Genomic DNA, 27,295 nt, shown 5'->3' on the forward strand with positions numbered 1-27,295 from the left:
CACCAAGTGTTCGGCATGCTCTTCTAGCGTCTCGCTATAGATCAGGATGTCGTCGATATAGACGACCACGAAATGATCCAGATAGGGTACAAAGATGTGGTTCATTAGTGCCGAAAACGTTGCCGGCACATTACATAGCCCGAAGGGCATCACCAGAAACTCAAAGCTCCCATACCTCATTCGACAGGTTGTCTTCTCGACATCTTCCTCGGCTACCCTGATCTGGTAGTATCTTGACCTTAGGTCAATCCTCGAGAAGTATTTTGCCTTACCCAACCTATCGAACAGGTCCTCAATCCTTGGCAAAGGGTACTTGTTCTTCTTTGTATACTTGTTGAGCAACCAGTAGTCTATGCACATGCGCATAGATCCATCTTTCTTTTTCACAAATAACACTGGTGCCCCATACGGCGACTTGCTCAACTTAACATACCCTTTATCCACCAACTCCTCTAGTTTGCACTTGAGCTCCTTGAGTTCTTTTTCGTTCAAACGATAAGGGGGACGAACCACCGCCTCAGCACCCTCGACCAGCTCAATCTTATGTTCTATCGGTCGTGATGGGGGCAGCCCCGCTGGTAGCTCCTCCGGCATGGTATCCTGGAATTGGTTCAACACCCGCTGGATCACTAAAGGTACTTTTTCCGTTCCTGTCATTTTGTCACTCTTCATCGAGAGTAAGCACAAAAAGGCTGACTTAGTTCCTTTAGTGAGTTGTCCTCTTGTGGACATCAGGTTTAAGCAGGAATCTTTGGCCTTGCTTTGCCCTACCTTTAGATCTTGGGCCTCCACCCTAGATCTTCTTCCTTGGGCATTCGCCAGTACCACAAGGTTCCTACCTTGTCCATGCAAGGCTACCACGAACCGATTGAACCAATCCATTCTGAAGATCACGTCAAACCCCACCATGTCTAACACGGTGAAATCCATGTCCACCTTCCAAGTTCCCACTTTGACTCTCGCTTGTCGAAGTACCTCATTGGTGCTTTGGCTACCTTGAACAAACTCTATAGTCCTTGGTTCGCCTAGCCACTGCACCGTTAGTCCGGCTTGCCGGACTATGTCTGCAGCCACAAAATTATCCGAAGCACCCATGTCAATAAGGATCTTAACAAAGCTACCTCCGAGCTTCCCTCGGAGGGCTAGTAGATGTCGCGAATGACTCTCTACCAAAGTTGCTCGTGTAATGAGTAACTTTGAGTTAGGGACTGGATCACATACCTCAGTTTGGACTTCACCCGACTTGATGGCCATATTGGCTCTGGCCTTCTTCGGGTAGGGACATTCTCTTGAAAAGTGTCCCGCTTCACCGCAGTTGTAGCATATGTTATTTCCCACGCTGCTATACAACTTGACCTTCTTATCCCTGGGTTTGTCTCTTTTCGCTTGACTCCCCCACGTGCTCGCTCGCTGGCCACCGGATTTGCCTTTCCGGAACCCTAAGGACTCATTCTTAGAGAAACTCTTTTTGAATTTCCCTTTGCTATACGTTCCCCTTGGTTTGGCCTATTTGCTAAATGTGGACCCTAATCCTGTTGTGTTCCACTTTCGTAGGTTATCGTTGAAATGCACCTTGATGACCACATCCAACGCTTCCTTGTATTTGGTCGGGTTCTAACGCATCACCTCACTGTGAGCCCAGGTTTGCAAGCCTGATATGAAGGCATGGAATGCATCCATATCCCCCATGTCCGTGACAAGTATCCTCTTTGCCATAAACCCATTCACATACTCCTGAATGGTTCCGGTCTGCTTTAGCCTACTCAGCTCGTCCCTTAGATGCAGAGTAGTATTCGGAGGAACGTAAGTTGTGCGGATCCTCGCCTTCATCATTTCCCAAGTGGCCACCAGTCCTTCGTTGGCCTTTGTCGTTCTCCACCAAGACTTGGCATTATCTGCCAAGTATGGTTTTGCACATGGGACCTTCTCCGAGCTCGGTAATCGCAACACTCGGAAGTAGTCCTCCATATCATAAAACCAATCCTCCACCACCTTATAGTCGTTCACTCCCTTGAAGACCGGTGGGGGCTTTGGTTTGTACTTGGGAACTGCCTGAGGGACTCATTCCACTTCGGTCTATTTGACCTTGTCTGGTTTTGCCTCAGTCCCTGCCGAAGGGTCCGCACCTTCTGCACTGCCAGCATCCGCAGTCTTTTGCTTTTTCTTCCGCTTCTCATCACGCTTTAGCTTGCGTATAAGAGTCTCCAGCAGGGTATTGGTCTGTGCCAATTGTCCTTCTAGAATGTCCAATCGAGCCTTGGACGACCGAACCTCACCACCAGACTCCTATTTGGAAGTTGCCTCACTGGAGTCCTCCTCATGCAAGGATTCCTCATCCATAGCCTCCTGTTCGACCGGAGGCTCTAGCTCTGGAGGAGGTTCCGTCTCTGCCTGGGTTCGCTTATGTCCTACCCTTGCCATCTCTCAGCAATCCGCCTCTATCCTTCGCTAGAACTGAGGAAGAGGCTCCGATACCAAATTGTAAGCCACAAATTTTTCCTTTCCAATTTGCCAGCTTACCTCGTCTATCCGACCAACTCTACCTTGGCTTGTGCTAAGTTCCCTCGCCAAGGTTCCCGCCTATGGTACCAGCTCCTACTTGGTTTCAGCTACTCACTGCACGAGCAACGGAGTGTTAGCCATCCATCTACGGATACCCCAAATCTCTCCCAATCCCCCTCCCCGGGTTAGACTGGACTTAAGGTTCGGCTACACTCCCCGCAGGCACAAGCAGCCAAGCACACCAAGCCTCCAGATTCCTAACACCCCTTGGTACCACAAAACTTGATCATGGGACCCTCTAAATCCCAAGTCTTGGGTGTAGCACTTGCTTCGGGACGTCGGGGTGAAACACCGTGGCCTAACGGCCCGGTATGGGTACCTCTACCCCCCCCCACTTCCATCCCAAAGGGAAGGCCCAAACCCCTAGGAAGGGCGAGAACCAATGAGCCACAAGGTACTCAAGTGGGGCACCACTCCACATGAGCCGGGAGCACCGCAGTCAGTTTCCCTTTGGGGAGGGGGAGCTGTTTTTGAGCATTTCCCGGGGGGGCCCTTCCAGCACCATTAAAGCCCATGTTCATTCCCACCCAAGGCCCTTGGGCCCCAATTTCAACCTCAAGTCAGTTTAGAAGCACCACTAGAGAGTTCCTTCAAGACTGGTTCTTGGACCTCACTATCCCTACTATACTTTTGGAACCCCCTGAAGCCCCCCCCCCCCCCCCTGGGAGACGCACGCTTTGGGCTTTCACCCCTTGACCCGTATTAGTATTTGGACTTAGTCTCTGGCTCGATCTCGGACCCGATTTCGGATCTGACTTCGGATTCGGTTTCGGACTCGATCTCGGACTCGATCTCGGACTCGATCTTGGACCCAATCTTGGACCCGACCTCGGACTCGACCTCGGACTCGGTCTCGGACCCGATTTCGGATCTCGGACTCGGTCTCGAACTCGGTCTCGAACTCGGACTCGAACTCGGTCCCCGAGTTGGTCTCGGACTCGATTCCAGACTCTATCTCGAACTCGGTCCTAGAGTCAGTCTTGGACTCAATCTTCGACTTGGTCCCATCCGATGAACTCTTTGTCATTTTGGTCATGTGTTTGGGGTTCTTTTAGCCTACGACACCTCGGCGAGTTGGTTCCTTACATAAAGCACCAATAGAATTTTATACCCCTATGATATACATATACTAAAGGAACAATAAGGAACAATCTTAATCTTAATGTTAAAAGTTCACATATTTCACAATCATCCCTTTAAAGGTCAGAATAAGCTGTTTTATTAAACCATTTGTCTATGGATGATAAACACTTATGAAAGTGTAATGTATCCTCAATCGGGATGTTAAAAGATGAAATCCTTCAACCATAAATATAAGACTATTATCCAAGAGAATTCACTTTGGATATGAACGTTGGAACACCACTTAATTGAGGAAAAAGTATTTAACAGTAGTCGCTAACACATTAAAAAGAGCACCAACTTCCACCCAATGAGTTAAATAATCAAAAGTAATAATGATATATTCATTGCTAACAATCGACTATAGAAAAGGCCCCATCAAATCAAATGCCACCAACTCAAATGGATGAGAAATTACAATTGACTTCAACTATCCTTCCGCAACATAAGGGAGAGTATTAGGAGTTTAGCACTAAACACAACTACGCACATATCAAATAACATCACATTGCATCTTCAATTAATAAAAAGACTTATATAGCTAATAGATCTATCTAACCAGTCGGTTGTAGATGAGATGGTCCTGATGCTCAAGGTTGCACTATTTTGCACCAACTTCAAATGGCATCACTAAAAATTTGTACAAACCAAATGATATATAAAAAACAGTCTTTGAGAATATTATTCTCAATTATCAGCACTTGTCAGTACCCAAAAACAAAATCCAACTTGGTGAACCAATGATTCCTCCCTAGATAATCTAGAAGATTAGTAGTGTGAAGAAAAGAATATATATCTAGGATAGTCACTTTATTTAATAGACAATAGTTGATGTAAAAGTGAATACTCCTATTAGTCTTCGTGATAAGATAAAATTCATATGCCTAAGGACTTGATCTGCTCTAATATACTTAGCTCCACATGAAGTAAAAGGTTTAGGAAATAAATGTCAAATTGCATCTCTGACTTAAATGGCTTTTAATAAAGATGATGCAATTGTTGGAAAGCATTATCACAATTATTGATATATCTAAATGTGTGTTTGAAGACATCTAAAAGTTTGCTCCAATCTACATGAGTAGTTATACTCAACTATTGTACATTTGCAGCGTTGTCCTTTAGAGGCACGTGGGGAACTCATGCAAATGCTAAACATCATCCCAAGAATGATATGTAGTAATCACTGTAAATGATCAAACTAATAATACATATCATCCTTAAGATTCCTATGAAAAAACTTTGGTTGGACATGGGGATTGATAACAAGAGCAAAAGGAGTTGTATTATATGCTATATATGTCACCATCAATTAAGTCTAATTGTTCAATTGCAACTACATAGCATTGAACAACTACACCAACTACTACTCCAGAGTCAAAGGAGTAGGCTACTACTCTAATAAATGAAAAGAAAAAGTGAAAGAGAAGAAATTAAAAAAACTATAAGGAAAGTGAGATTTAGATGATGCAAAAACTAAATTTAAACTAAATTTTCAAATTCAAATACTCTTTAGGGACAATTAAAACTACTTCTTAAGGACAATCAAACTTAATATGAGTGTGTGAATATGAAAGTGAAATATAAAAATGTGTATATATCATTAGCCTAAAAATTCAAATTTATATATAGGAGCAAGTGGTTCAAATTGAAACCAATTCAACAGTTATCAAAATCTCATTATGCTAATATTAATATATGGCATTATATCCTGGACCTTACAGTTTATAATTTATAAGCTTTCCTAAACACTTTCTAGTATATTCTTGTTTATTCTACCATCTAAATATAAATATTCAATTTATCAATTGGATTAATAAACAGTAATAACTTCATTTAAAGTGTGGCCGCCTGGAGCAATCAAAACTGGTGTTTAATGCATAACACTGTCCATGCTATGAGCCCCCTGGGGTGGTGAAAAAGCTGTTCCTGGTGATGTGGCTGGAATGACTTGGACTTAAGACTCCGCTATGAAAGCTCTGCTCCCCTTTGGTGGAGAAAAAAAATGGAGAGCGGGAGAGAAAGAAGATGCCACCTCCAAAATGCGAGACCTCACAGAAAATTCCCACCAGCGATGCTCCAGTTTTCCCAGTGCTTCATCTGGAGCCAAGAAAAAATAGGCCATGGATACACACCTGGTCTTCCAGGACTTCTTGCGAAAGTGAAGTGTGGGTACATTGGATCAAGAGTTGTTATTGATGATGCAAACCCATGGACGGGAAAATCAACCTTCTACACTACACTTGTGGCTCTCGCTTTTGCTTGATAGATAGCAGGCGAAGTTCTAGGGTTTTGCTCAGCCATCGGTCCGTCAACAGGAGTGCTGTAAAAGGAAATTTATCCCTCACTGGCTCAGGAGAACTAGCTATGGTAAGGAAAACAATCCCTCGCAAGGGCAGAGGTTGGAAGCTTTTTTCGGCTGCATGGGTGGGGCCTCCAGGCGCCGCGTGCCGATTGGCTGCAAAAAGTTTTCCAAAGTAAGACGTATACCAGCTGTTTCAGAAGCTACTGCCGATTGTCTAGATAGTTTTGAAGGGGAGGAGAAGGCCAAGATATCTCAGAAAGCATCTAAAAGCAGTACAGCCATGTCAACCAGAACTGGGCCTGCGATCTGGGAAACTGTATATATTGTGGAGATGATGGATGATTTAGATTTTATTTCCGTATGAGAATATACTAGAATGGTTTGATGGGCTTGGGAAAGAACTGGAAGATGAACAAAGCGACACGGAGTTTTCGCTCTTAGGTTACGGAATTGGCTCTTACTTACAGGTTGGAAAATCTAAAACGAGCGCGTTTTATGCACATCAAAGGAAAACTATCAGGGAAACGAGTCGCGTTTTTTTGGAGCTAAAGAGAATCTCATGGTATCCATTCTGAACTTCGATGGCAAGACGACGGTGGCCATGGGATGAAGCAGCCAAGTTCCACTGAAAATTTCCCCAGTCAGCAGCGGATTACCATAACCATGGTAGCGGCCAGTGACATACGACCACACTAGGCTCCCAGAAGCAACCATTGGGAACTCTCTTGCAAACTTAGTCAGCTCTGAGTCGCTTCCTTCTTCGTCAGCAATCTTCTTCCGCAAGGCCAAAATTGAGAGCTCTTCTGCTTGGATCATCTCGCACAGGCGGTCAACTACGTCCTGGAAACTAGTCCCGCGGGGACTGTGGTGCAAGAGAACCGAGATCCAGTTGTGGTGATAGTCGCCACCATAAAACTCCTTCCGGAAGGACAGCAGGTCATTGACGAGAATGACGTGATCAGACACAGAGTTGAGGAGCTCCCGGAAGATTGGAGACTGGATCTGAGCTTGGCTGAGGCGGATTCCGATGCAAAACTCGGTCATGATTCCGCCGACAGCTTCCATAAATCCAGTGGCACGGCGGGCGAGCTTGTATTCTTCCACTCCAGGGATACTCTTCTCGGCTCGGCGGTGAACTTGATCCTTCACGGCTTCCAGTGAAGCGCCCACGCACTGCACGTATCGATCCAGCAATGGTGGCTCCATGGCAGCTCGGATCTCTTCCATAACTTCTCGATAGAGAGCCAGCAGAGGATTTGTGTAATCCTCGTCGGAATTTCCATTGGCAAGGTTGGAGATGGTGAGGTTGAGCTGAGGCATCTCGTGTTTGCTGCTGGATTCCAGCAAATCGTCAAGGAGGAAGACGGCCCAGAGATGTTTCCCGGCGAGAACAAGCTTCTCTCTCTTAGCATGGGGATGCATCATACAGGCGTACAAACCAATCCTGGACTCCAGCACCTTCTTCTTGGAAGTCTCGTCGGCGATTCTCATCTTGCCAAGGAACCACTTGTCGATTTTGAGGCTGATTGATTGGAATTCCGGGTGGCAAGCAAATGGAATGTTGTTGGGAAGAAGCGGAAGCTCGAAATGAGTGACACCTGAAATTCTGAAAAGATCTTTCATTTTATTTTTTTTCCCTTAGAAGGAGCCTGTGGATTTGGAGTTCGCTACTGCTTATATACTGCCAATTCTGCATGTCGAAACACCACGAGATTTGAAAACCGGCAGCTGTTGTACATAAACCACGCGCTCTTTTGTCCTTGGAGGGCTACGGACGCCGTCCTAGTTTTCACACCTAAAAATTGGTTTACGAGAACTTCTAAAATCTTCTTGAATGGTTTAGTTTATGTATTTTGTTAAAAGGAGAAAGAGAAGAGAGCGTGGCAACATTCTCTTTGACAAATTTCAAGGGTCTTGGTAGGGGAACTGTGGATGCTCAATCTGGAAGTCTATTTTAATGGGAGTGGACATAACGTCCAGCGCCCTCCTATTCCCTTCTCACCTCTACAAACCCAGGTATGTCTCTTCCTCGAGAAGAAAAAGAAGTGCTTCTTCTACAATGAAGAAGAGGGCTCTAGTTTTCATTGCTAGTGCCAGCACCGAGCTCCAATCCGCCGCGACCCAGAATGGCAGCCTCGTCGATGACCTTGCTGCCGTGCCGAGCTGCCCCACTCCCGATTTCTCCCGGGGTGTGGGAACTCACGTCACTTTGCTCAACCCGCTAAAGGTGCTGGTGCCACCCAGCGCTCGCGTTCCACACAGAAGATCTCTCCTCGTTTACGTTCCAGGAATGGATTGCACGGGCCAGGGGATTCGACCGCAGTTGCCATCTCTCGTCGCTGCCGGGTACGTGTAGCCTTTGTGTTTAGAATCACGACTAGACTAAAGTTTCGCCATTGCAGCCACGACATAAGATGTGTATACATCCCGAGCAGCAACAGATCAGGTTGGTCGTCACTCACGGCCACGCTCGCTCCTCTCTTGAGACACGAGGCCAAAGGTTACGAGCAAGTGATTCTGGTTGGCGAGTCTTTTGGAGGGCGTTTGGCTTTGCATTTGGCTAGAGCGGCAGACGATGTTGTGTCTCGTCTCGTTTTGGTATGTCGAGCAGAAGAAAAGAAAAGTTTTTTTTTTTTTTTTGATTCTCATGTTTTCCCAGTGTGTTATCACAGGTGAATCCTTCCACGAACTTGGCACAAAGCAACAAGCTTGCCAGCATTGTTGGTCACACTGGCATTCTCGCGCTTTTTCCGGAGCCTCTCTACGAGTTTGCTCAGGTAAAGTAAAGTCGACGCTCCACCAAGTTCTTTCAGAAACCATGGCTTTGTTCTCTGTTTGCAGAACATTCTCCTGCCTTTGATGGTGAAGAGAAACCGTGTTTCGTCCACAGACGACGACCTTCTTTCGCCCATAGACTTCGTTCCTGCCGAGTGTGCTGCGTTTCGTTTATCCATGCTTAACGATCAAGCGGAGCTTTCAGATGGCGAGCTTCGATCCATCCAGATGCCCACGCTGATTGTGAGTGAGTTTTATGATTCAAGCTCATGCTTCCATCAAATCTTGCTTGACTGGCAGCTATCCTCGGCAAAGGATCGAATGTTAGCGTCGCTAGCCGAGGGTATCCGGCTCCAAAGTCTCATTCCAAACTCCAAGAGGGTCATTCTTCCAGACAGGTAAAACATACTGGATCATTTTACGGCTTTTACCAACACCTTTCTTACTCAGTGGACATATGGCGTTACTCGAGGATTGCATAGACTTGGCTGAGATCATGGATGATCACGGTTTTCATCATCCTAATGCATCCCACGATCAGCCAAATAACGCTGTTCCAGACGAGACGATGGATCAACTTGGCGATATACTCGGTCCATGGCGTGTAAGTTATTAAGAGCTAGCAAAATGCTACTAATGTCTTTCTTTGTAGTTCTTGACGTCTCCATTCATCTCCGGGGCTGACAACTTGCCATCTCCTTCTCTCTTGGTATGTTGTTTCAAATGCCAGTTAGTTTCTCACGGTGGCGGTGAGTTTTTAGCGTGGAAGACCCGTGTTGTTTGTCGGAAACCACACAATATTTGGTGTATATGATTCAGCAGTTCTTGTTCACGAGGTATTTTGTTTTCCTGGTAGCAAACACTATTCTTGACATTGTGCTACTAGCTGTTTCTCCGAGGGTTCAAGTGCCGCACTCTCGCTCATCCTGGTCATTGGATGTCTGCAGTGGGAACTTTTTTCGAAAAGTAAGGCCTTCCAAATAGCTACAGCTCTGAAAATCGTTCTTACAGATATGGCTGTGTTAAAGCCAACAAGTTCGAAGCTTACAGAGTCCTCAAGGTTTGCGTGGTAAAAACTGCATGATATGATCTTCGGGATATTTATGTGTAGGAAGGGCAGCACGTACTTTTGTTCCCGGGTGGTGCAAGAGAAGTCTGCAAGCGTAAGGTGAGGTGTCATAGTTTTTTGACCATTTTGATATTCATCTCTGGCAACAGCAGGGGGAAGAATACAAACTCTTTTGGAAACCCACTACTGATTTTGTTCGAATGGCTATCCGTCTCAATGCGATCATCGTTCCATTTGGTGCTTTAGGTGGCGACGAAGCGTGAGTAAAATTCTAGAGAGGATTTAATGCTAGAAGCTTTAAATTGTTCCTTTTGTTTTGGTTGCAGATTTAAAGTATTTATGGACTCAAACGATATTTTACAGTCGCCATTGAGTAACGTTGTTAGGCAAGTGTACACAGCACTTAACCTGGATATTGAGAGTGTTCATCCCATCAGCACATTTCCTTTCACAAATCTTCCCAGGTAGAGCTCTCCCTTTGGTTTGTTCTTCACATTTCGTTTTATTTTTATGAAGTGCAATTCCTTTCCCTTATTATTTAAAGAGAATCTACTTCCACTTTGCCGAGCCTGTGGATACTTCTCGAGTGGATTTTGACATTGGCGATCGAGAAAAGGTGAAACCCTCAATGATTATTATTTTCCACTTACCTGTCTATTATTTTGTTTTCCAACAGTGTCGAGAATTATACAGTAAGTTAATGCGTCTGACTAAGATTTGTGTCCCTAAAGTGTGTTATATGCAGTGCTAATGAAAGAGAGAGTCGAGAAGAGCATTAATCTGCTAAAACAAGTGCGCGAGGATGATCCAGTATGCATCATCAACCCTTTTATTGCTATAGATTTATGTCGTTTCTGATTGATTCTCATGTTCATACTGCAGGAGCGAGAGTTGCAAGAAAGGATGGTAGCCAGACTGAAAAGAGTTTTACCAGCAACACGAAGGCGTGCCTCCTCTTCTTTAGTGTAGTCAGCCTTGTAAAATGGCAAATGTCCAAGCTGAAGATGTACCTTTCCGAGCACTGCTATTTGGTGATTCCTGGGCTGATTGCTTCTCCCTTGGCCAGCAGCAAGAAAATCGTGATCGATCTCAATGTATTTAACCATGGCCCAGAGATTTTTTTATTGAAGTCCTGGAGATTCATGGACAAACGAAGACACCTCAGAGGATCAAAGAGATCCTGAAGTTTTCAGGCAACTTAACGCGAAGAAAGTACGGTACTAGTCCTTCTGCTGCGATCGTTTGGCGGTTTCCTCCTCGCATTGAATTGTCCCAAACGACACCTCGCGTCCTTCTTTTTAGACTTCCCCAGAAAGCGATTTGTTCTATAAAAAGCTTAGTTGAATGTCCGGGAGCGTGCGAATTCTATCTCGAATCGGAACTTATTCCTGGAACCAAAACTATGGTCTGTCAGTGAAAGAGATGGACGCTCTCTCGATCAAAGCTTTGTTCTTCTTTGTAGGCCAGCTGGTTCCAAAACATTAGCAAAACGTGGAAATCTTTTGAGTTGAGGCTTCACAATCTTTGAAGCGCGTCAAACTCGAAAACCACAGCTCACCAGCTCACTTGCGAGCTGTCATCAAAACTTGTAAACATCCTCGGAATAAGCTGTGAGAAAAGCCGCAAACAAGCAAAATCTCTCTCTCTCTCTCTCTCTCTCATAAGCTGTGAGAAAAGCCGCAAACAAGCAAAATCAATCTCTTTTGTGTGTGTGTGTGTGTGTGTGTGTGTGTGTGTGAGAGTGAGAGAGAGAGAGAGAGAGAGTGTTGTGTGCTCTGCTCCATTATCAGGAACACGCGTTGATCCCAAAGGCTCACACCCACGCTGTTTGGAACTGAGCATTTCGCCCAACCTTGTCGAGCGATTTCGATCGACCCGACCTGGAAAAACATAAATGCAACTGTTTAGAGGCGCTGTCCACTTATTAAGATTAAGTGGATAACTTAGCAGCCGCGTAGTAGTCGAAAGGCTCATACACACGGTCCAAGCAGCGGGCAGCTTCCAAGTAAACCCAGAGTGTTGTTTGCTAGCTCCTCTACAGCCTTGGATCTTTATATGGTCACCGCTTTTTTACGTGATTAATGAGACAAAAGCGATTTACCATGAGTTTGAGAATGTTTCTAGGGGACGCAAAAGGTCGCAAGCGATTCCGTCCAGCAGTTTTTCTGTGGTTTAGTTTCACAGGACAAGAAACGAAAAAGGAAGCATAAGAAGCTGTTTCTAAGCAAGAAGGCTTTTGAAGCATGTATAACATCCTACTTAGTGTGGCTAGTAATTTTTTCAGGAAGTCATGGCTGATGCAAAATGCATGCTTAGTATAGTTTAAAAAATCATATAGAATATTCTATTAGCCAGAAACTGATCTCACTGGCATGACAATCGGAGCCGATATGTTGATGTCCCTGTCCCAAGGAGTCGGCTCCCTGTATTGGAGGGGATCATTGATTTAAGCGCAGTTCCAGATACAGACAGTTCATGCGACTCCATCCTTGGCAGCTGCCATGGCTTCCACCACATTTTTCCAGTCCTCACTCCTCAGTGGGTGCCTCATCGATCTTGGTCAGAAAGTTTGGACGGAAACCTTCAACAACAAAGCTTCGGGCATTTGCCATGTAGTCCCGCTTCACCACCTCCCCGTTTTTGCAGACTTGACCAGGTTGTGAGCGTAGCGCCACTCGCAGAAGCTGTCGCAGCAGCAGAATGGCTCCCCCGCAGTGTGCATAGATGTCATCCCAAAGCTTCAGCCTCACGAACTCTTTGACCTCCTCTTCATTTAAGTGGCCAACATTTAGCTGGACGATTTTATGACCACGGATGCTATCCAACCATTCCTTAAAGTTCTCTGATGAAGCGAAAACCACGTTCGCCACATTCGCCTGCTTAGAGATCCGCACCAGGAGCTTCAGTAGGGCATCCAGCTCGGCAGCTGCGGTTCTGGTCCAGCTAGCCAGCGTCGTCGATGAAGATCGTGGGAAATCCATTGAAGAAAGCCGACTGGTGATTTAGCAGAGCGGACATGTAGCCCTCGAAAGCATGTCGATGGAATCCTGCTCCTTCCCGCAAAAGTTGAGCGAACTCCAAGGAGTCTTCAGCGAGATCTTCTCCACGGAGACTTCGAGATCCCAAGCCCTTCGCATCAAGAGACTTTGCAAGACTGTCAGCCAAGTTTTGTTGCTCCTCACCCGCATGTCGACGTAGGCTGGAACACGCCGGCACACTGCCTAGAGTAGAACTGCCTAGAGAAGCGCCGATTTGCCCGAGTCCCTTGGCCCCGTCAGAAAAACGATCTGACCCGGATCCCAGAGCACTCAGCTCTTCGATTAGAGAACTTCCCAGCAAACAGATCTGGCACTGAGGAGAAGATGAATGGAAAATTCAGATTTTGATTCAAATTCAGATTTTGACCCAGATAGTTGCATAATACTGTTGAAAAGAATTGAATTTATGATATAGATTGACTGCAACAACGTCAACGATTCAGCGGTTCGAGTGCTGCTTGTGGAACGCTTCGCCTCGGGGCACCACGTCGTCTCTAACATCTTGAAGCTCAAGGACGGACTGGAAAATTGCAGCGATCATAGGAGCCTCCAGGACCTGTTAACTAGGATTATATGTCCTGACTTTGACGAAGCAAGAGCAGTACAAACTTCCAGGGAAGCTTGCATCTGATTGTCTTTGCATGTTTTCTGATTGCATTGCAGCAGTGCAACAATCTAAAGTAGGTAATCCATAGCTTTCCATCCTAAAATGAACTATCTCGCATCTTGGTATTGACTCTCATGATTCTACTTAATAGTTGAAAGGTATATTAGCAAACAAATATTTCATTCGGTTTTGGCTAATCAGTTAATTATGTGAATTCGTTCTTGGTCTTGAAAGGTGACAAGCAAAACTTTGAATTTTAAAATGTGAAAGGCACAAAATAAGTTCTTTCCAAGAGCTGCTCCTTCGTCATGCATGGCATCCCATCTGATCCATGCACTGCAGCACCATGGCAAATTATCCTTCTCATCCTACCTCCTGGAAAGAATATAATATGGAAAATCATGTGAGAAGTAATCACAAAAACAAACTCATGGAGATGGAGTTCCTTGGCCTGGTTGGTGAGCAAGTGTCTAGATATATAGAAGTCTGGAAGGTTTTATTGGTACACAACGTACCCATTGGGATCATGATCATGGAATCTGGTATACTCCCAATCGAGATCTATGTACAATATAATACCTTCTGAATCTGATGGGCCACTAGCAAGAGAAAATGGTTCAATATACTATCTCCAACTCCATCGATCTTGCAGACACAACCTTGTGGACAACATGTCTTGGAAGAAAAACACTCTACTTGACAAAAACACCACCTTTATCCCAGCACAATGGCTTCAACGAGCATTTCCAAGGTGCAGATCATGATCGAAAGTTCCACTACTACATCTCCACTGATCAAACAATTGGGATGGGAATCTATTGGCCCATGGGACCGAAACATCGCAGACAGGCCACCACAATCCTCACTCTGTGGTTGGGATGCATGGGAGGGACGCATCTGCTACTTGTGTGCTAGCAATCGAAACTGTTAAACACTTCGTCCAAGGTTACAACCAACAGCAAGCTGCCCAGGCACTCCTTGACTCCACAATGCCGCTTCCATTTCTGCTTCAACACAAAGAACACGTCCGACTTGACTCGGCAAATACCTGTCAATTAACAAACCGTCGAAACACTAGATACATTAAGCATCATCAATGCGCTTCAAACGAAGAAACCTCAACCTGCTCAACCTGCTCAAATTACAGGTCGGATGCATTGACAGAGTAAAATAAAAATCAAGAGGAGGGGCTCGGGTATCTGTGTTCACCCTTTCTTTTCTTTAGATTTGTGTCGTTTACGATTGATTCCCATGTTCATACTGCAGGAGCGATCAGCGCTGCAGGACAGGATGGTCGAGAGTTTTACAGCGCCCAAGGTGGGGATTTGTATAAATAAACTTTTTGTTACCAGTGCCCAGCTGGAGGCATGGTGCCAAGCTGTAAAACATCAATTCTTCATAGTAACCACATGTTGCTAGCAAGTTACTTCACTGGTTCCATCTTTCTCGTAGCATCAAAGAGGAGCATAGAAATGGAGGCCACTTTGATCTCCAAATTCTCCACTGTCACGCACTTCGAGCTTCCGCAGCTTCCCAACAACATCCCATTCGCCTACCACCCGCAATCCGCGACGATCAGTCCCCAGATCGACGAGTGGATGCTTCGCAAGATGAAGATCACCGATCGGAGTGTGAGGAAGAAGATGATCCACTCCAAGATCGGTTTGTACGCCTGTATGATGCATCCCAATGCCGAGAGGGAGAAGCTCGTCCTGGCCGGTAAAAATCTCTGGGCCCTCCTACTCATCGACGATTTGCTCGAATCCAGTAGTAAGGAAGAGATGCCTCGGCTCAACACCACCATCACCAACCTTGGCAGTGGAAATTCCAGGGATGGAGCTATCCGGAATCCTGTGCTGCTTCTGTATAAAGAAGTTCTGGGAGAGCTTCGAGCTGCCATGGAGCCACCTTTGCTGGACCGCTACTTGCACTGCCTGGCAGCTTCACTCGAAGGCGTCCGGAAGCAAGTCCACCACCGAACCAGAAAGAGCGTCCCTGAACCGGAAGAATATAAGCTTACCCGTCGTGCCAATGGATTCATGGACATCCTCGGGGGCATCATGACCGAGTTCTGTATGGGAATCCGCCTCAACCAAGCTCAAATCCAGTCTCCAACCTTCCGGGAGCTCCTCAACTCTGTGTCTGATTACGTCATTCTCGTCAATGACCTGCTGTCCTTCCGGAAGGAGTTTTACGGTGGCGATTATCACCACAACTGGATCTCGGTTCTCTCGTACCATGGCCCCACGGGGATCCGCTTTCAGGATGTGATTGACCAGCTGTGTGAGATGATCCAAGCAGAAGAGCACTCTATCCTGGCCTTGCAGAAGAAGATTGCCGACGAAGAAGGTTGCGACTCGGAGCTGACGAAATTCGCAAGTGAGCTTGCAATGGTTGCTTCCGGGAGCCTCGTGTGGTCGTATCTCTCTGGCCGCTACCATGGCTATGATAATCCACTGATCACTGGGGAGATTTTCAGTGGAACATGGCTGCTGCATCCCGTGGCCACCGTCGTCTTCCCATCCATCAAGGCTCGCCCCTGAGATACATTGCTGGGGCTCAAAGTTCCGGTTCCACCACCTAGAAAGTAAGATGTGTTAATGAAAGTAAACGAGCAAACTTAATAAAATTCTTTGCTTACCAAAGGCCCTGGTGTGATCCTGCGTTGCTCCTCCAGCATTCTTACGCTACCGTAGATGTTAGCCATGAGCACAAACGCTGGAGTGTGGCTGGGATTTATCTTGAGCAGCGACTCAAAAGCATATCTTCCAGTTTTCACGTCTTTCCACTTCCCGCAAGCTCCCAGGACCGTCATCCAAGTCACTAACGTTGGTTTGAAAGGCGTGTTTTCGATCATCGCCAGTGCTTCCTCCAGATGATTTGCACGTCCCAAGAGATCGACCATGCAGTGATAATGCTCGAGGCTTGGTGTGATGCCATGCTCGGAGAGCATCGCAAAGTACTGCTTCCCTCGTTGTACCAGACCACCATGGCTACACGCCGAGAGCACGCATAAGAATGTGACATTGTCAACCTGGATACACTCCTCTCGCATGCTCTCGAATGCATGGAACACATCCTGGCTCCTCCCTTGGCAGCTATATCCTGCTATCAGAGCGCTCCAAGTGATAGAAGTTCTCGTTGGAAGCGAGTCGAAAACCTGTTCCATGCCGCTGCTCCCACACTTCCCGTAAAAGTCGAGCAGTTGGCTCGATAGAAACTGATTGTCTTCCAGCCCGTTTCGATAAATCTCTGCATGGATGGACCTCCCAGAATCAAGAGCAGCCAGGTTGCCGCATGCGAGAAGAACAGCCACGTACGTCTGCGAATTCGGTGCACAGTTGCACGCTCTCATTTGCTGAAACAGCTTCAGAGCTGCGTCCGATTCACCGTTCTCCGCATACCCCTGAATCATCCCTGTCCAAGTTACTACGTCGTGTCCCGTCTTAATCCCGTCAAACACTGCTCTGGCGCTCGATAAGCTCCCACACCGCGTGTACATGTCTATGAGCGAGCTCGCCACGAACATGTCCGAATCAAAGCCAAGTTTTGCTGCTCGGGAGTGTAGATGAGTTCCTTTCTCCAAGGACATGGGCTTCACAACGCTGCCATCATCGTGCTTGCCTTCTTCTTTCGTGGCTAGACGGCCGCAGGCAACGAAGAGAGCCACGAAGGTTCGGGAGTTTGGCAGACAGCCCTTGGAGTCCATGAGCTGGAAAAGCTGCAAAGCCATCTCCGGCTCACCATTCTCTGCATAGCCCAGTATCAGTGCCGTCCATGAAACAACCGTAGGACTTACCATCTTGTCAAACACCTTGCGAGCATCCGCCAAGCTCCCACACTTGGCATACATATCGATCAGAGTGCTGGCCACGAACACGTCCTCGCAGTAGCCACTCTTCTCTGCTTGTTCGTGCAGCTTAATTCCTCTTTCCAAGCTCTCGGCTTTCAGTAGCTTCCCGTCAACCTTCTTGCCGAGCTCTCTCGCTGCCGAGGTAGAACAGGCCATCATCGCAGCTACGAAAGTTCTCTCGTTGGGAGCGCACTGTTCTTCTTGCTGCATTCTCGAAAACTGCTGGAGGGCAAGCTCGTTCTCGCCATTGTCGACGTAGCCCATGATCAAGGACGTCCATGAGACAACGCTGTGGAGCTTCATCCCTTCGAAAACACCGCGAGCATCGGCCATTCTCCCACACTTGCCATACATGCTCACAAGACTGTTCTCCACGTAAATGCTTCTCCCAGGCCCATGGACAAGGGCATCGCCATGGATCTTTCTCCCGGTCTGGAGATCTCTCGTGCCAGTGCATGCCTTGAGCGCTGCCACAAAGATCCCTGTCGCTGCCTCTCTCTCGACGACCGCCTGTTCTTGCTGAGGAAGAAGAACTTGCCTGAAGAAACTCCCAGCGATCGTCAAGCTCCTCGCTCGCATTCCCAAACCCTAGACACGTCCTCCTCCCCAAGCTGCGTTGCGAGCACATAGCTTCCTCCTCCACACGGCTCCAACGCCGTCGCCAGCCCCGCCGCTCGCGATCCCCTCTCCTTGTCGCCAAGAACCCTACAGGCGCTCAGCAAGCTCGTCCACGCGATCCTGTCTGGCTCAAACGGCATTGCTTCGAGCAAATCCTCAGCCTCATCGACCTTCCCCGCCCGGGCAAGAAGATCGATCATGATCTTGTAATGCTCCATCCCTGGCGCAATGCCGTGATCTCCCTGGATGGACTGGAAATATTTCCAGACCTGCGCGAAGACCCCTGCCTGGCCGCAAGCGTAGATCACATTCTTGAAGACGATGTCGTCGGGCGCTTCACCGTGGAGCGCCATGGCGTGGAAGAGCCCTAGGGCATCGCGGCCATGCCCGTGCTGGGCATATGCCCCCACCATGGACGTCCAGGTGAGGATATTCTTGTACGGCATGGCGTCAAAGAGCTCGCGAGCGCGGCCCAAGTTTCCGCAGCGCCCGTACATGGCCACCAGGGAGGTGCCCACGACGTGGTCCGACTCGATCCCGGAACCGGCGAAGCTCGCGTGGAGGAGCTTTCCCTGTGGGAAGAGCCCTAATGCAGCGCAAGCGTCGAAGATCGCGCTCACCGTCTCGATTGTCGGCTGCTCGCCCTGGATCTCCATGAGCTTGAAGAGATCGAGCGCCTCGCGGCCGTGGCCACGCTGGGCGTAGGCGGTGATCATCACATTCCAGGAGATTACGTGTGGATTGGCCATGGAATCAAAGATAGCTCGCGCTTTGGGCAGATCCCCGGCTTGGGCATATGCAACCGCCATGCTCGTCTCGCACAGTCCATCATGGTGCAGCATTCCACGGAAGATCTCCTCGGCCTCGCCCAGATTCCCGGCCGCAGCGAGCGTGGAGAGCGCGATCGTGGCGGTGACGAGGTCGTGGTGGGGCAATCGCTGGAACAAGGCCCTGAGTTCCTCGATGGATCTTCTCTTGGCGTAGGCCGAGAGCATTGCGGTCCACAAGATCTTGTCCCGGGGTGCCGCACGATTGAAAACTCGCCAGGCATCGCGCGTGGTGCCGAATTGGGCGTAGGTCTCGATCAATGCCGTGGATGGCACGGGATTTGGAGCGAGCCCGGCCTCGCAAATCGAGAGCTCGATCGTCCGCGCCTGGGCGTAGGAAGAACACGCATTGATCGTGCCTAGAAAGGTCAATTGATTTGGGCGGAATCCCTCGAGCTTCATCCGGTGAAAGAGCTCCATCGCGTCGGATAGATGCCCGCTTCGGGCATATGCTGCAATCATAGCGTTCCAGGAGACAGTATCTTTGTAACGATTCCTGTCGAACAGATACCTGGCAGTCGCAAGATCCCCTTGTCGGGAGAATGCTGACATGAGACAGTTCCACGTGGTGGAATCTCGAATGGGCAGCCTAGCAAAGAGATCCTTAGCGTGCTGGAGATGCCCATTCCGGGTATATGCGTTGATAATGTGATTCCAGGAGAAGGTGTTGGGTGTTCGAATCCGGTCGAAGGCAGATCTCGCGCCATCCACGCATCCAAGGCTGCTGTACAATTCGAGCTGGATGTTTCCCAGAGAGGTGTCTCCTCTGAAGTTGGAGCGAGAGATCTCATTGCAAACATGATCAAGAGCTTCTTTGCTCGCGCATTCTCGCAGCTTTCGGGCGTATGAAGCTCGATCTAAGGATTTGGCCGTTGATGGCAGCTTCTGTTTTACCAGGGCGGACGCATTGTGCATCCTACTATGCTCGCAAGAAGCTGCCACCAACGTTTAGATGCATCTAATCGTTGGTCAAATAAAGAAAATAACTTGGTGAAAAGTATTTGAAAGCAACCGCTCCAGGAACAACAATCCAAGGAGCTGGAAAAAGATTTAACGATGAATGGAACTATTCTTACACTTCAAACCTTCTTCTCACTTCACATCTAGTATCGGCTTGTATGCTTGCGCCAAACACAGGAGCTTCTCAACCTTGCATTCTGGTGTTTCTAAAAACAATGTTTTTCAATGCTCATGTTTTTGGCAAACATACCAAGGACGTCTTTTATCAGCTCTCGAGTTTTTTCTCAGCTCTGTAAAGTCCAGCCTTTTCTCATTTCCATGACAATATTGTAGATCTCCCTGACATAAGTATGAGTATCCCAATCCATTCCCTGTGTAGTAGAAATGTATAAGGTTCCTAGATTAACAAAAACAAGTCTATGAGTTACCTCTCCAAACTCCAACTTCTCATCTTTCATTTCTGCCGAAATGCTCTGCTTTTTATTTACTGCTTCCTGGTTAGCAAACAACTAGTATGACTAGTAAACCTTAACTATAAGGTACCTCTCTGGTGGTAATCAGCTCATCCGAAACAATGAGCTCTCCAGCCAAAGGCCGTTTGGATACGTTCTGTATTGCTGCTTTCCGCTTGTTAGTTGAAAGGTACCCCAAACAAGGCAAAACACAGATATCTTAGTCACCTGCTGGTTCTGGCACTTTGATTTTGGTGTTCTCTGGGGCTAGTTGCTCAGTGTGCTCAACTATCTCAACTGCGGGCTCCTTGCTTTAGAAAAAGAGCTACAAACCTTTTAGAGCTTTCTCCTTCTTCGTTCTGGTTTTCACTACAGGTGGAAGTGGCTGCAAAAAAAAAAAAAAGAAAAAGAAAAACAAGAAAAAAGAAAAAAAAAAAGGTTTTTAAAATGCAAAACACCATGAAAGATATTCACCCTTTCTTTAGCTCTTTCCAAAGCTCTTCTTCTGTCACGAGCTCGCATGGCATACCATCTGATCCATATTTTCTTCGGTCACTCTCTTGCACTGCAGCATCATAGAAAATTCTACCCCTTTCACCCTACCTCCTGGAAGAAAAAAACAAACCATAAAATCATGTGGAAATATAATACTAACTCTTGGAGATGGAAGGTGGCGAGCTCCTTGGCCTCATTGGCCATTGTTACGAGCTGAGCAAGTGCTGAGCGCTCGATCCTTGGGACCGTAAACCAAGAACCACGTCCATCAAGTAGAGCAATCGACAACCCTTCTGCATTTGCTATGGATTTGCTTAAGAGTACAATCCAGCAAAGAATTTTAACACAAAGTTCGTGCGCTGCTCATAAAATCTTACTCCTTAACTTGGTTCTATAAGGTTCACTATTTAAACAAAACTTGTGGAGCTAGGGTTATTTATCTGGCTCGATCGTATTTCCTCCCTAGCTACAGCGAATGGCGTCGGTAATGCTTGTGTTTTCCTTTTCTTTCATTCGGTGGTGTGTGTTTAGAAAAAGGGGAAGGCGAAGAAGAAGCTGGGTGATCAATTGTTTACTGCCATTGTGAATGGAGAGAGCAAAAAGCTTCGTGATAAGCTCCGTATAGTTTTGCTGCCACCTTCGGACCTATCAACATTTTCGAATTACCAAAACAGTACGTAAAGAAAAAGAGAAAAATTTCTACAATGGTCGCTACATTGCCCCAACATTTCGAAATGGACTTTAGTTCTCCAAAGTCCAATATTAAGTTATTATCTTATATATATCCGGCACTGTATTCTAGCTACATATTATAACGTGAATCAGCAAAACTATCAACCATGCATCGTCGAAATCGCACCTTGGAGCTCCTTCCTGTGAAGCTTGACCCTCCAAGCTATCTTAGACACTTAGCTTTTAAAATACTGCCTCTAATCAGGTATTTCATTATTACCCGAGCTCATACCCGGAAAAAGAAAAACGATATACAAATACCGACATCTCGAGGTTTGATTATCAGGCCTACCTTTGTAGCACTAAAGATGCAAATATGAATTTCCAGAAGCATTTTCCATCCTAATCTGAAACTTCAGTGCCGTTAGACTATTTCTTGAGCAAAAGAGAATGAACATGGGTCTGATTAATCAGGTGTCGCTGGTGAAGTCTAAGACCCTGTATTTCTGCGAGATAAGCTCCGCTTTCACTTTTCTGGCGGTATCAGTAGCGCAGCCGACGAGAATCAGGATTGATGTTCCTGCAAATCCCCTGAAAGCGGTCAAGTGTGTTAACCATTCCACGGCAGCAGGAGACACAGCCATGATCACTAGAAAGGTGGAATCCAACACTGAAATCCGTGTGAGGACCTAGACGAGCAATAAGAACGGCAAAGTGTTATACGAGCAACGTCAAGTCTAGATGAGTCTTACTGTCTCGATGAATGCGGCTGTGGCTTTTCCCGGCCTGACCGACGGGATAGAAGCGCCTTGGCGCTTAAGTTGGTCGCTCACGTCCGAAGGATCTAGCTGCAAAAACGTGTAGAAATAGTTGAAGAACGCAATGAGCACTGCGTTCGTGGGAAGGTAGAATGATCCTGTTCAAAGAAGAAACTAAGTAAATCCAAAGGTGATGCAGATTGCATGATCACAAACCTCCTGGATTCAATGTAGCTACTATGTTGTTAAAACCTGTTGCTCCAGAGAATCGAGCTACGGAGGACGTGAGAGCTAGTGCCGACGTTGAAAAGATTATCGGCATCACACCTGAGCTGTTAATCTGAAGAGCAAAACCAGTCAGTCATAATATTCTTGACAAGAAAACACGTACTTTAAACGGAAGGTATGCAGATTTTTGAAGCCCTCCACTGTATCTCGAAGCATAATTCAAAGGAATTCTTCGCTCAGATTCCTGCAACAATGGCCTTGAATAAGAAACTGAGATCAAAGACATTCTTCCCACGTACCTGCACATAAACTATTCCAAGTACGAGCAAGAAGAACGAAAGACCAATGGTACCAAGGCCAGCGTAATTGGCATCCTTGAGTGCTTGGTCTATTGTTCGTCCGACAGAGGCAGGCAAAGATGATATGATGTTGGTGAAAATCAAAAGCGAAGTGCCATTGCCAAGCTTGATGTCTGATATCCTCTCTCCAATGTAGGACGTAAGAACAGCACCAATGGTAAGCAGGGATATAGAAGTGAAGATCCACCCCAAGCTAAAGTCGTCGGCGTAAGGGCGGATATAGAGAACTTGCCCAATAGCCTGCAACATTTCTCCTTCGTGAACAAACAAGAACTTCTTGTTGTCCAGCAAAAACAGTACCTGGAAAATGGCGAAGGCAACCGAGGCGTAGCGCGTGTACTGGAGAACTTTCTTCCTTCCAGCTTCGCCTTCTTTCTTTTGGAGCCTCTCGAGTTCTGGGAAGAGCGATCCAAGCAGCTGGAACAAGATTTGAGCGTTGATGAACGGAACTATCCCGAGCGAGCACACACCGAGCCTTCCGATTCCACCACCGGAGAAGGCGTCGAGCGTCCGAAACAAACTGTTGTCGGTCATGCTTCCAGAGAAGGCTGCCCTGTCAACTCCCGGTAGAGGGATATATGTCCCGACTCTTGACAAAGCTAGCCATCCCAAGAGCAGTAAAAACTTCCCGGGAAGCTTGCCTCGAAAGAAATCCCCGAAATCGATCGAGCTATCCTCGATGGCAGCTGGAAAAGGAAAAAATGTGTAAGAACTACCTATGGAAGAAAGAAAAGAATTTTTCCATACCCGCAATTCCCTTTCCAGTGGATTTCTTTCCAGAAGTTTGCTTATTGCCAATCGCTCTCATCGCAACAACGCACAAATCTCCCCAGGCCGCGACGAAATTTCCATTCGCTGGCTCGCAGATCCCCAGCGGGTCGAATTCCCACTCGGCTCTCCGCCTGCGCAATCATTCCAGAGACTGCAGTGACAATTAAGCCAACAGCCAGGGATCAAAATGCCCTACCTGGAAGAACAAGGAGAAGAAGAAATCTTTACGGACATGGCTGCCCGAGCTCCGCGGAGGCGCCTGGAATCCACTCGTACCACTGCATTCCTCCATCCCCAATCGCGCGGCTGGTCCAGCCGCCGCTGTGGAGACCACTGCGATGCCACAGCTACAAGCGCCATAGCCGGGAAGAACCCTAAAATTTAACATTTAGCTAGCCGTTAAACCTTTCGTTTTGAATGGAACTGTTATGCTCGAGGAGATTCTTTCCTTCCAATCAGCGAAAAATAATTTCCTTTCATTACGTCGTGAGCAAGAGATGGATCAATCCTCTGAGATACTGAACAATCTCTGATCCTCCCAGCTTTGAAATGCCGTAAACTCTATCCACAAAAGTAATAGGCACCTGATTCAATGAAAAAATCCTTAGAGAACAAGCTCAAGAGCTGAAACAAATGCGTACCTCTTCGATGCGATAGTTGCTTCTCGACGCTCTTACGATGAGCTCCATTTGAAAGACGTAGCCTCTGCTCACGCAAACTTTTACTAGATCTTCCAGGACTGGTTTCTTGTACAGTCTGCAAGACAAGAGAGCGTTAAGCGAGCCACAGAACTGGAAAGCCAAATCATCTGACCTGAAAGAGCCAGTCAAATCGGAGACGCGAGGCCAGAGAAGTGTCTGTGCCAGTACGTTGGCTCCTCTGCTCGTGAGCTTGCGCTTGAAATCCCAGCCATGAACACCACCCCCTGGAATGTAGCGGGAGCCCGTGACAATGTCTGCTCCTGTTTCTTCTTGCTTCCTAGATACAAAGTGAAAGATTTGTAAGGAGAAAACAGAAGGAGTTCCTTACTTCATGAAGCTCCGCAGGTACTTTGGCTGCAAAACACCAAGAACACCATCAGATGTCGTAGTTACGAGAGTAGAAAATGCAGACGTGATGAGATAGATCGGCGTCCATTATGATCACGAATTCACCAGAAGCATACTTGAGACCATGGATATAAGCCGTTCCTGGGAAGAGAAAAGTGAGAAGAAGAAAAAGAGGAGAGGAAGAAAGAAAGAAACTCACCCAAGCCCAGCTTTGCATGTCGCGGTCGCAAAAGCTTACAAAGAAATAGCCAGAGTGAGAACAAGGGGGAAAACAAAAGAAAGAAGATACATACAATTCGATCGTCTCCGTAAACCTTCTGGAGCTGCCTCACCACATCCTGAGTTCCATCAGGGCTCGCATTATCGATCACGATAATCTCAAAGCTGACATTCCTGCGAGAGAGAGCGAGATCGATCACCGCCAATTCAAAACCGCGGCCGGCTTACTGGAGCGCCTTGAAGAGGAGATAGGTGATTATGGCCACATTCTCACGCTCGTTGTACGTGGGAAGCAGGACGCTGTACCGGATCGCGCCATCGCCAATCGCCATTCCAAGAGCCCTAGCTCTCACTTAAACCCTAAAATTTAGAAGCTTTCAAGTAAAATATACGTGGTGGAATTCATACCATTTTTTTTTTTTTTCTGGGAGCATAGAAAATCCATCGAAACTCAAAGATTGTGCCGATGGTGCTCTCCATTTTAGGTTTACACATCCTCCTCTGTTTTTCAGTGTAAAGTTACGTTTTCTCTGCTCAAATCGTTCATTGAGCAATGAAAGAGATCGTGATCTTGAGATAGAAAGAAACACCGCAGAGAAACACAAAGAGCTTGGGTGTTTTGTGCTGAGCAAGCGCGCTCCATCGCCAAAGTAGCTCAAAGTTGATAGCCGGTTGCTTCGGCACAAAGTCATGGTAATTTAACTCATGGAACTCACGACCTCCATTTTTGATCGAGTATCTCCTTGTCCATCCCTCTGGTCGACCGCCAATAAGCCGGGCTTGTGGATGTTTCTTTTGGGAGCATCGAAATCCATTGAAATACAAAGATTGTGGAAGTGTCATTTTAGTTGCAAATTCTTGGAACCAGTGAATCAAAACCGGTCGTTTATGGTCAATCAAAGGTCAATGTCTATTGTGGAAATCACTGAGATTGTAGAGATTTCGTTGATCTTCCTATTTAAAACCATGGTTTCCATTTTGTCCAGCCGGGTCTGATTATTCGACCGGTTTTGACGTACGGATCAACAGTGTCGTCTTTGGATAAGTTTATCCACTGAACTTTGAGATTGGCTCTTCTTCTCTTTCTTGGCATCGTGTCGATCGTGATGTCTTTATCAGTCATTGACAATCGTCTCTGCTGGGGGAGGAATTTTAGACCATGCCAGCTTCGAGACTTGACGAGGCAACCTCTCCAACCTCTCACTCAGCCTCTTGAAGCTTGGATCGCAGCCGGGAGATGGCTGCAAGGAGAGATTTCAGTCTTACAACGCTACACCTTAAATCATGCACCTTCATGGGAAAGAAAAGAAAAAAGATTAGATCTTGCACAGAGAGATCACGTTTGCGTACCCGGTAAACTATGTTTCATGGATCGAATCTCAAGGAAACAACACGGGATTGCCTGTTGTGCTTTGCTAGCCTCGTGAAAACGCTTGTAAAACACGAGGGCGCCCACCACGGGGTTCTAACCTCCTGTTCTCCTCGCAAGCACGCCACTGGGACAATCCAAAAACCAAGCCAGTGAGCTCGAAATCTCCGTGAAAACTTCTCAAAGCTAGCTCTAGCTCCACCTCATGAAGATGGAATCCAAGAGCGATATCACTGAACTCACCTTTGATGTTGCGCAGCTCTTTACATAGCGTGATGAAGTCCCCCCATTTCATATGACACCGCCGGATGAACCGAAGGATTTGTTCCGTAGTGAACGAGGATAAGTTATCGAGATACTCGCCGTTCACTCCATTTTGCTTGAACGTCTCCCTGTAACTCCCGAGCCCGATCTCTTCGAGCCAAACGCCAACGTCCTGGAGGCGCGAGCGAAAGAGACGAGTTAGACGGCACACACAAGGAGAAGTCGTGTCTACCTCCGGTGTCCAGATGAAAAAGTCGAGCGGCTCCGGAGAAGATCCCGAGGTCATCTTTGGTCGGGGACGACGCTTCCGACAGTGGTGGTCGTCGGGAAGAACGAAGAAGATGAAGCTCAGCTCTTGGAATGAAGCAGCATGGCGATGATCTTCCTCATCTCCTCATCATGCTTTGAAGAGATAGAAAGAGAGGAGGGGGAAGAATTCTTGCTCGATGGAGTACCTGGAGTGGGATTTAGAGGCTCTTGCTCACCGACAGAGAAAATAAAGATTTAAAATACCTTCCAAGCCAAACTATGGCGGCTTCCAAGCCAGAGGCAGCGTGTTCTTGCGCTGGACGCGAGCACCCTAAATTCCAGCAACGCGATTAGCTCACCAAGAAAAGAAAGCCACGAATTTCTCGATTAGAAGCTCCGCCGCAGCAAACGCTGGAGAATCGAGAATGCAGGGCCAAGAAATTCATCCGCGCGACGCTCAGATTCGCGGGACGGGGAAGGGAGGCAAAATGCGGCACACTGGCAGATCGCTCACCTCCGAGAAAGAAAGTCTCCACAGCGAAGAGGGGCGCGAAGCGATGGAGGAGGAGAATTTCTTCGTAGCGGTGGGAGCGCGCTCTAATCTTGCTCGCGCCGCAGCTAACACAACACAGCCATAGCCAAAATAACCTAAAGAAGGAAAAGATAAAGCGATTTCC

At 47.1% G+C, this 27,295-nt stretch overlaps 8 protein-coding genes across 13 annotated transcripts; 2 read left to right on the forward strand and 6 right to left on the reverse strand.

Annotated features, from left to right (window-relative positions):
* Positions 1-6,502: 6,502 nt before the first annotated feature.
* On the reverse strand, positions 6,503-7,609 carry LOC9637292 ((3S,6E)-nerolidol synthase). Its single transcript, XM_002972906.1, has one exon. The coding sequence runs from the start codon at positions 7,607-7,609 to the stop codon at positions 6,503-6,505; it is 1,107 nt and encodes a 368-aa protein (XP_002972952.1).
* Positions 7,610-7,864: 255 nt separating this feature from the next.
* LOC9637293 (acyltransferase-like protein At1g54570, chloroplastic) lies at positions 7,865-10,959 on the forward strand. Of its 4 annotated transcripts, XM_024677990.1 has the most exons (18): positions 7,865-8,213; positions 8,275-8,332; positions 8,389-8,584; positions 8,659-8,763; positions 8,828-9,004; positions 9,062-9,159; positions 9,212-9,365; positions 9,414-9,470; positions 9,523-9,597; positions 9,648-9,727; positions 9,773-9,821; positions 9,873-9,929; positions 9,980-10,089; positions 10,157-10,294; positions 10,347-10,446; positions 10,507-10,522; positions 10,576-10,640; positions 10,713-10,959. In XM_024677990.1, exons 2-18 carry the CDS (start codon positions 8,277-8,279, stop codon positions 10,797-10,799), a joined length of 1,620 nt encoding a protein of 539 aa, XP_024533758.1. In that variant the 5' UTR covers positions 7,865-8,213; positions 8,275-8,276; the 3' UTR covers positions 10,800-10,959. The 4 variants fall into 4 exon arrangements, with proteins under 4 accessions (XP_024533758.1, XP_024533756.1, XP_024533757.1 ...); XM_024677988.1 differs by having other exon boundaries at positions 7,865-8,332; XM_024677989.1 differs by having other exon boundaries at positions 7,865-8,332; positions 9,983-10,089.
* Positions 10,960-14,513: 3,554 nt separating this feature from the next.
* Positions 14,514-16,045, forward strand: LOC9637294 ((3S,6E)-nerolidol synthase-like). Its single transcript, XM_002972684.2, has one exon. It carries the CDS (start codon positions 14,843-14,845, stop codon positions 16,016-16,018), a length of 1,176 nt encoding a protein of 391 aa, XP_002972730.2. The 5' UTR covers positions 14,514-14,842; the 3' UTR covers positions 16,019-16,045.
* On the reverse strand, positions 15,946-18,014 carry LOC112347244 (pentatricopeptide repeat-containing protein At5g16860-like). The gene is made up of 2 exons (XM_024677843.1): positions 16,117-18,014; positions 15,946-16,055 (listed from the first exon to the last, which is right to left on the reverse strand). The coding sequence occupies exons 1-2, from the start codon at positions 17,905-17,907 to the stop codon at positions 16,035-16,037; spliced, it is 1,812 nt and encodes a 603-aa protein (XP_024533611.1). The 5' UTR covers positions 17,908-18,014; the 3' UTR covers positions 15,946-16,034.
* LOC112347270 (pentatricopeptide repeat-containing protein At4g02750-like) lies at positions 17,917-19,688 on the reverse strand. The gene is made up of 2 exons (XM_024677907.1): positions 18,117-19,688; positions 17,917-18,033 (listed from the first exon to the last, which is right to left on the reverse strand). Exons 1-2 carry the CDS (start codon positions 19,686-19,688, stop codon positions 17,917-17,919), a joined length of 1,689 nt encoding a protein of 562 aa, XP_024533675.1.
* Positions 19,689-21,709: 2,021 nt separating this feature from the next.
* LOC9637295 (preprotein translocase subunit SCY1, chloroplastic) lies at positions 21,710-23,855 on the reverse strand. 2 transcript variants are annotated; one of them, XM_024677842.1, is made up of 8 exons: positions 23,665-23,855; positions 23,445-23,599; positions 22,998-23,383; positions 22,638-22,937; positions 22,502-22,582; positions 22,327-22,450; positions 22,105-22,268; positions 21,710-22,041 (listed from the first exon to the last, which is right to left on the reverse strand). In XM_024677842.1, the coding sequence occupies exons 1-8, from the start codon at positions 23,826-23,828 to the stop codon at positions 21,823-21,825; spliced, it is 1,593 nt and encodes a 530-aa protein (XP_024533610.1). In that variant the 5' UTR covers positions 23,829-23,855; the 3' UTR covers positions 21,710-21,822. The 2 variants fall into 2 exon arrangements, with proteins under 2 accessions (XP_024533610.1, XP_002972955.2); XM_002972909.2 differs by having other exon boundaries at positions 23,445-23,619; positions 23,665-23,717.
* A 68-nt stretch (positions 23,856-23,923) lies between these two features.
* Positions 23,924-25,096, reverse strand: LOC9637296 (dolichol-phosphate mannosyltransferase subunit 1). The gene is made up of 8 exons (XM_002972910.2): positions 24,965-25,096; positions 24,811-24,910; positions 24,717-24,750; positions 24,582-24,658; positions 24,498-24,523; positions 24,282-24,446; positions 24,110-24,224; positions 23,924-24,052 (listed from the first exon to the last, which is right to left on the reverse strand). The coding sequence occupies exons 1-8, from the start codon at positions 25,066-25,068 to the stop codon at positions 23,948-23,950; spliced, it is 726 nt and encodes a 241-aa protein (XP_002972956.1). The 5' UTR covers positions 25,069-25,096; the 3' UTR covers positions 23,924-23,947.
* A 571-nt stretch (positions 25,097-25,667) lies between these two features.
* On the reverse strand, positions 25,668-27,250 carry LOC9637297. Of its 2 annotated transcripts, XM_002972911.2 has the most exons (6): positions 27,133-27,250; positions 26,883-26,949; positions 26,602-26,824; positions 26,349-26,541; positions 26,087-26,232; positions 25,668-26,026 (listed from the first exon to the last, which is right to left on the reverse strand). In XM_002972911.2, the coding sequence occupies exons 3-5, from the start codon at positions 26,653-26,655 to the stop codon at positions 26,102-26,104; spliced, it is 378 nt and encodes a 125-aa protein (XP_002972957.1). In that variant the 5' UTR covers positions 26,656-26,824; positions 26,883-26,949; positions 27,133-27,250; the 3' UTR covers positions 25,668-26,026; positions 26,087-26,101. The 2 variants fall into 2 exon arrangements, with proteins under 2 accessions (XP_002972957.1, XP_024533767.1); XM_024677999.1 differs by having other exon boundaries at positions 26,883-27,250.
* Between the last annotated feature and the right edge of the window lie 45 nt (positions 27,251-27,295).

Source organism: Selaginella moellendorffii, unplaced genomic scaffold (genome assembly GCF_000143415.4).
Source record: "Selaginella moellendorffii unplaced genomic scaffold, v1.0 SELMOscaffold_20, whole genome shotgun sequence".
NCBI lineage: Eukaryota > Viridiplantae > Streptophyta > Lycopodiopsida > Selaginellales > Selaginellaceae > Selaginella > Selaginella moellendorffii.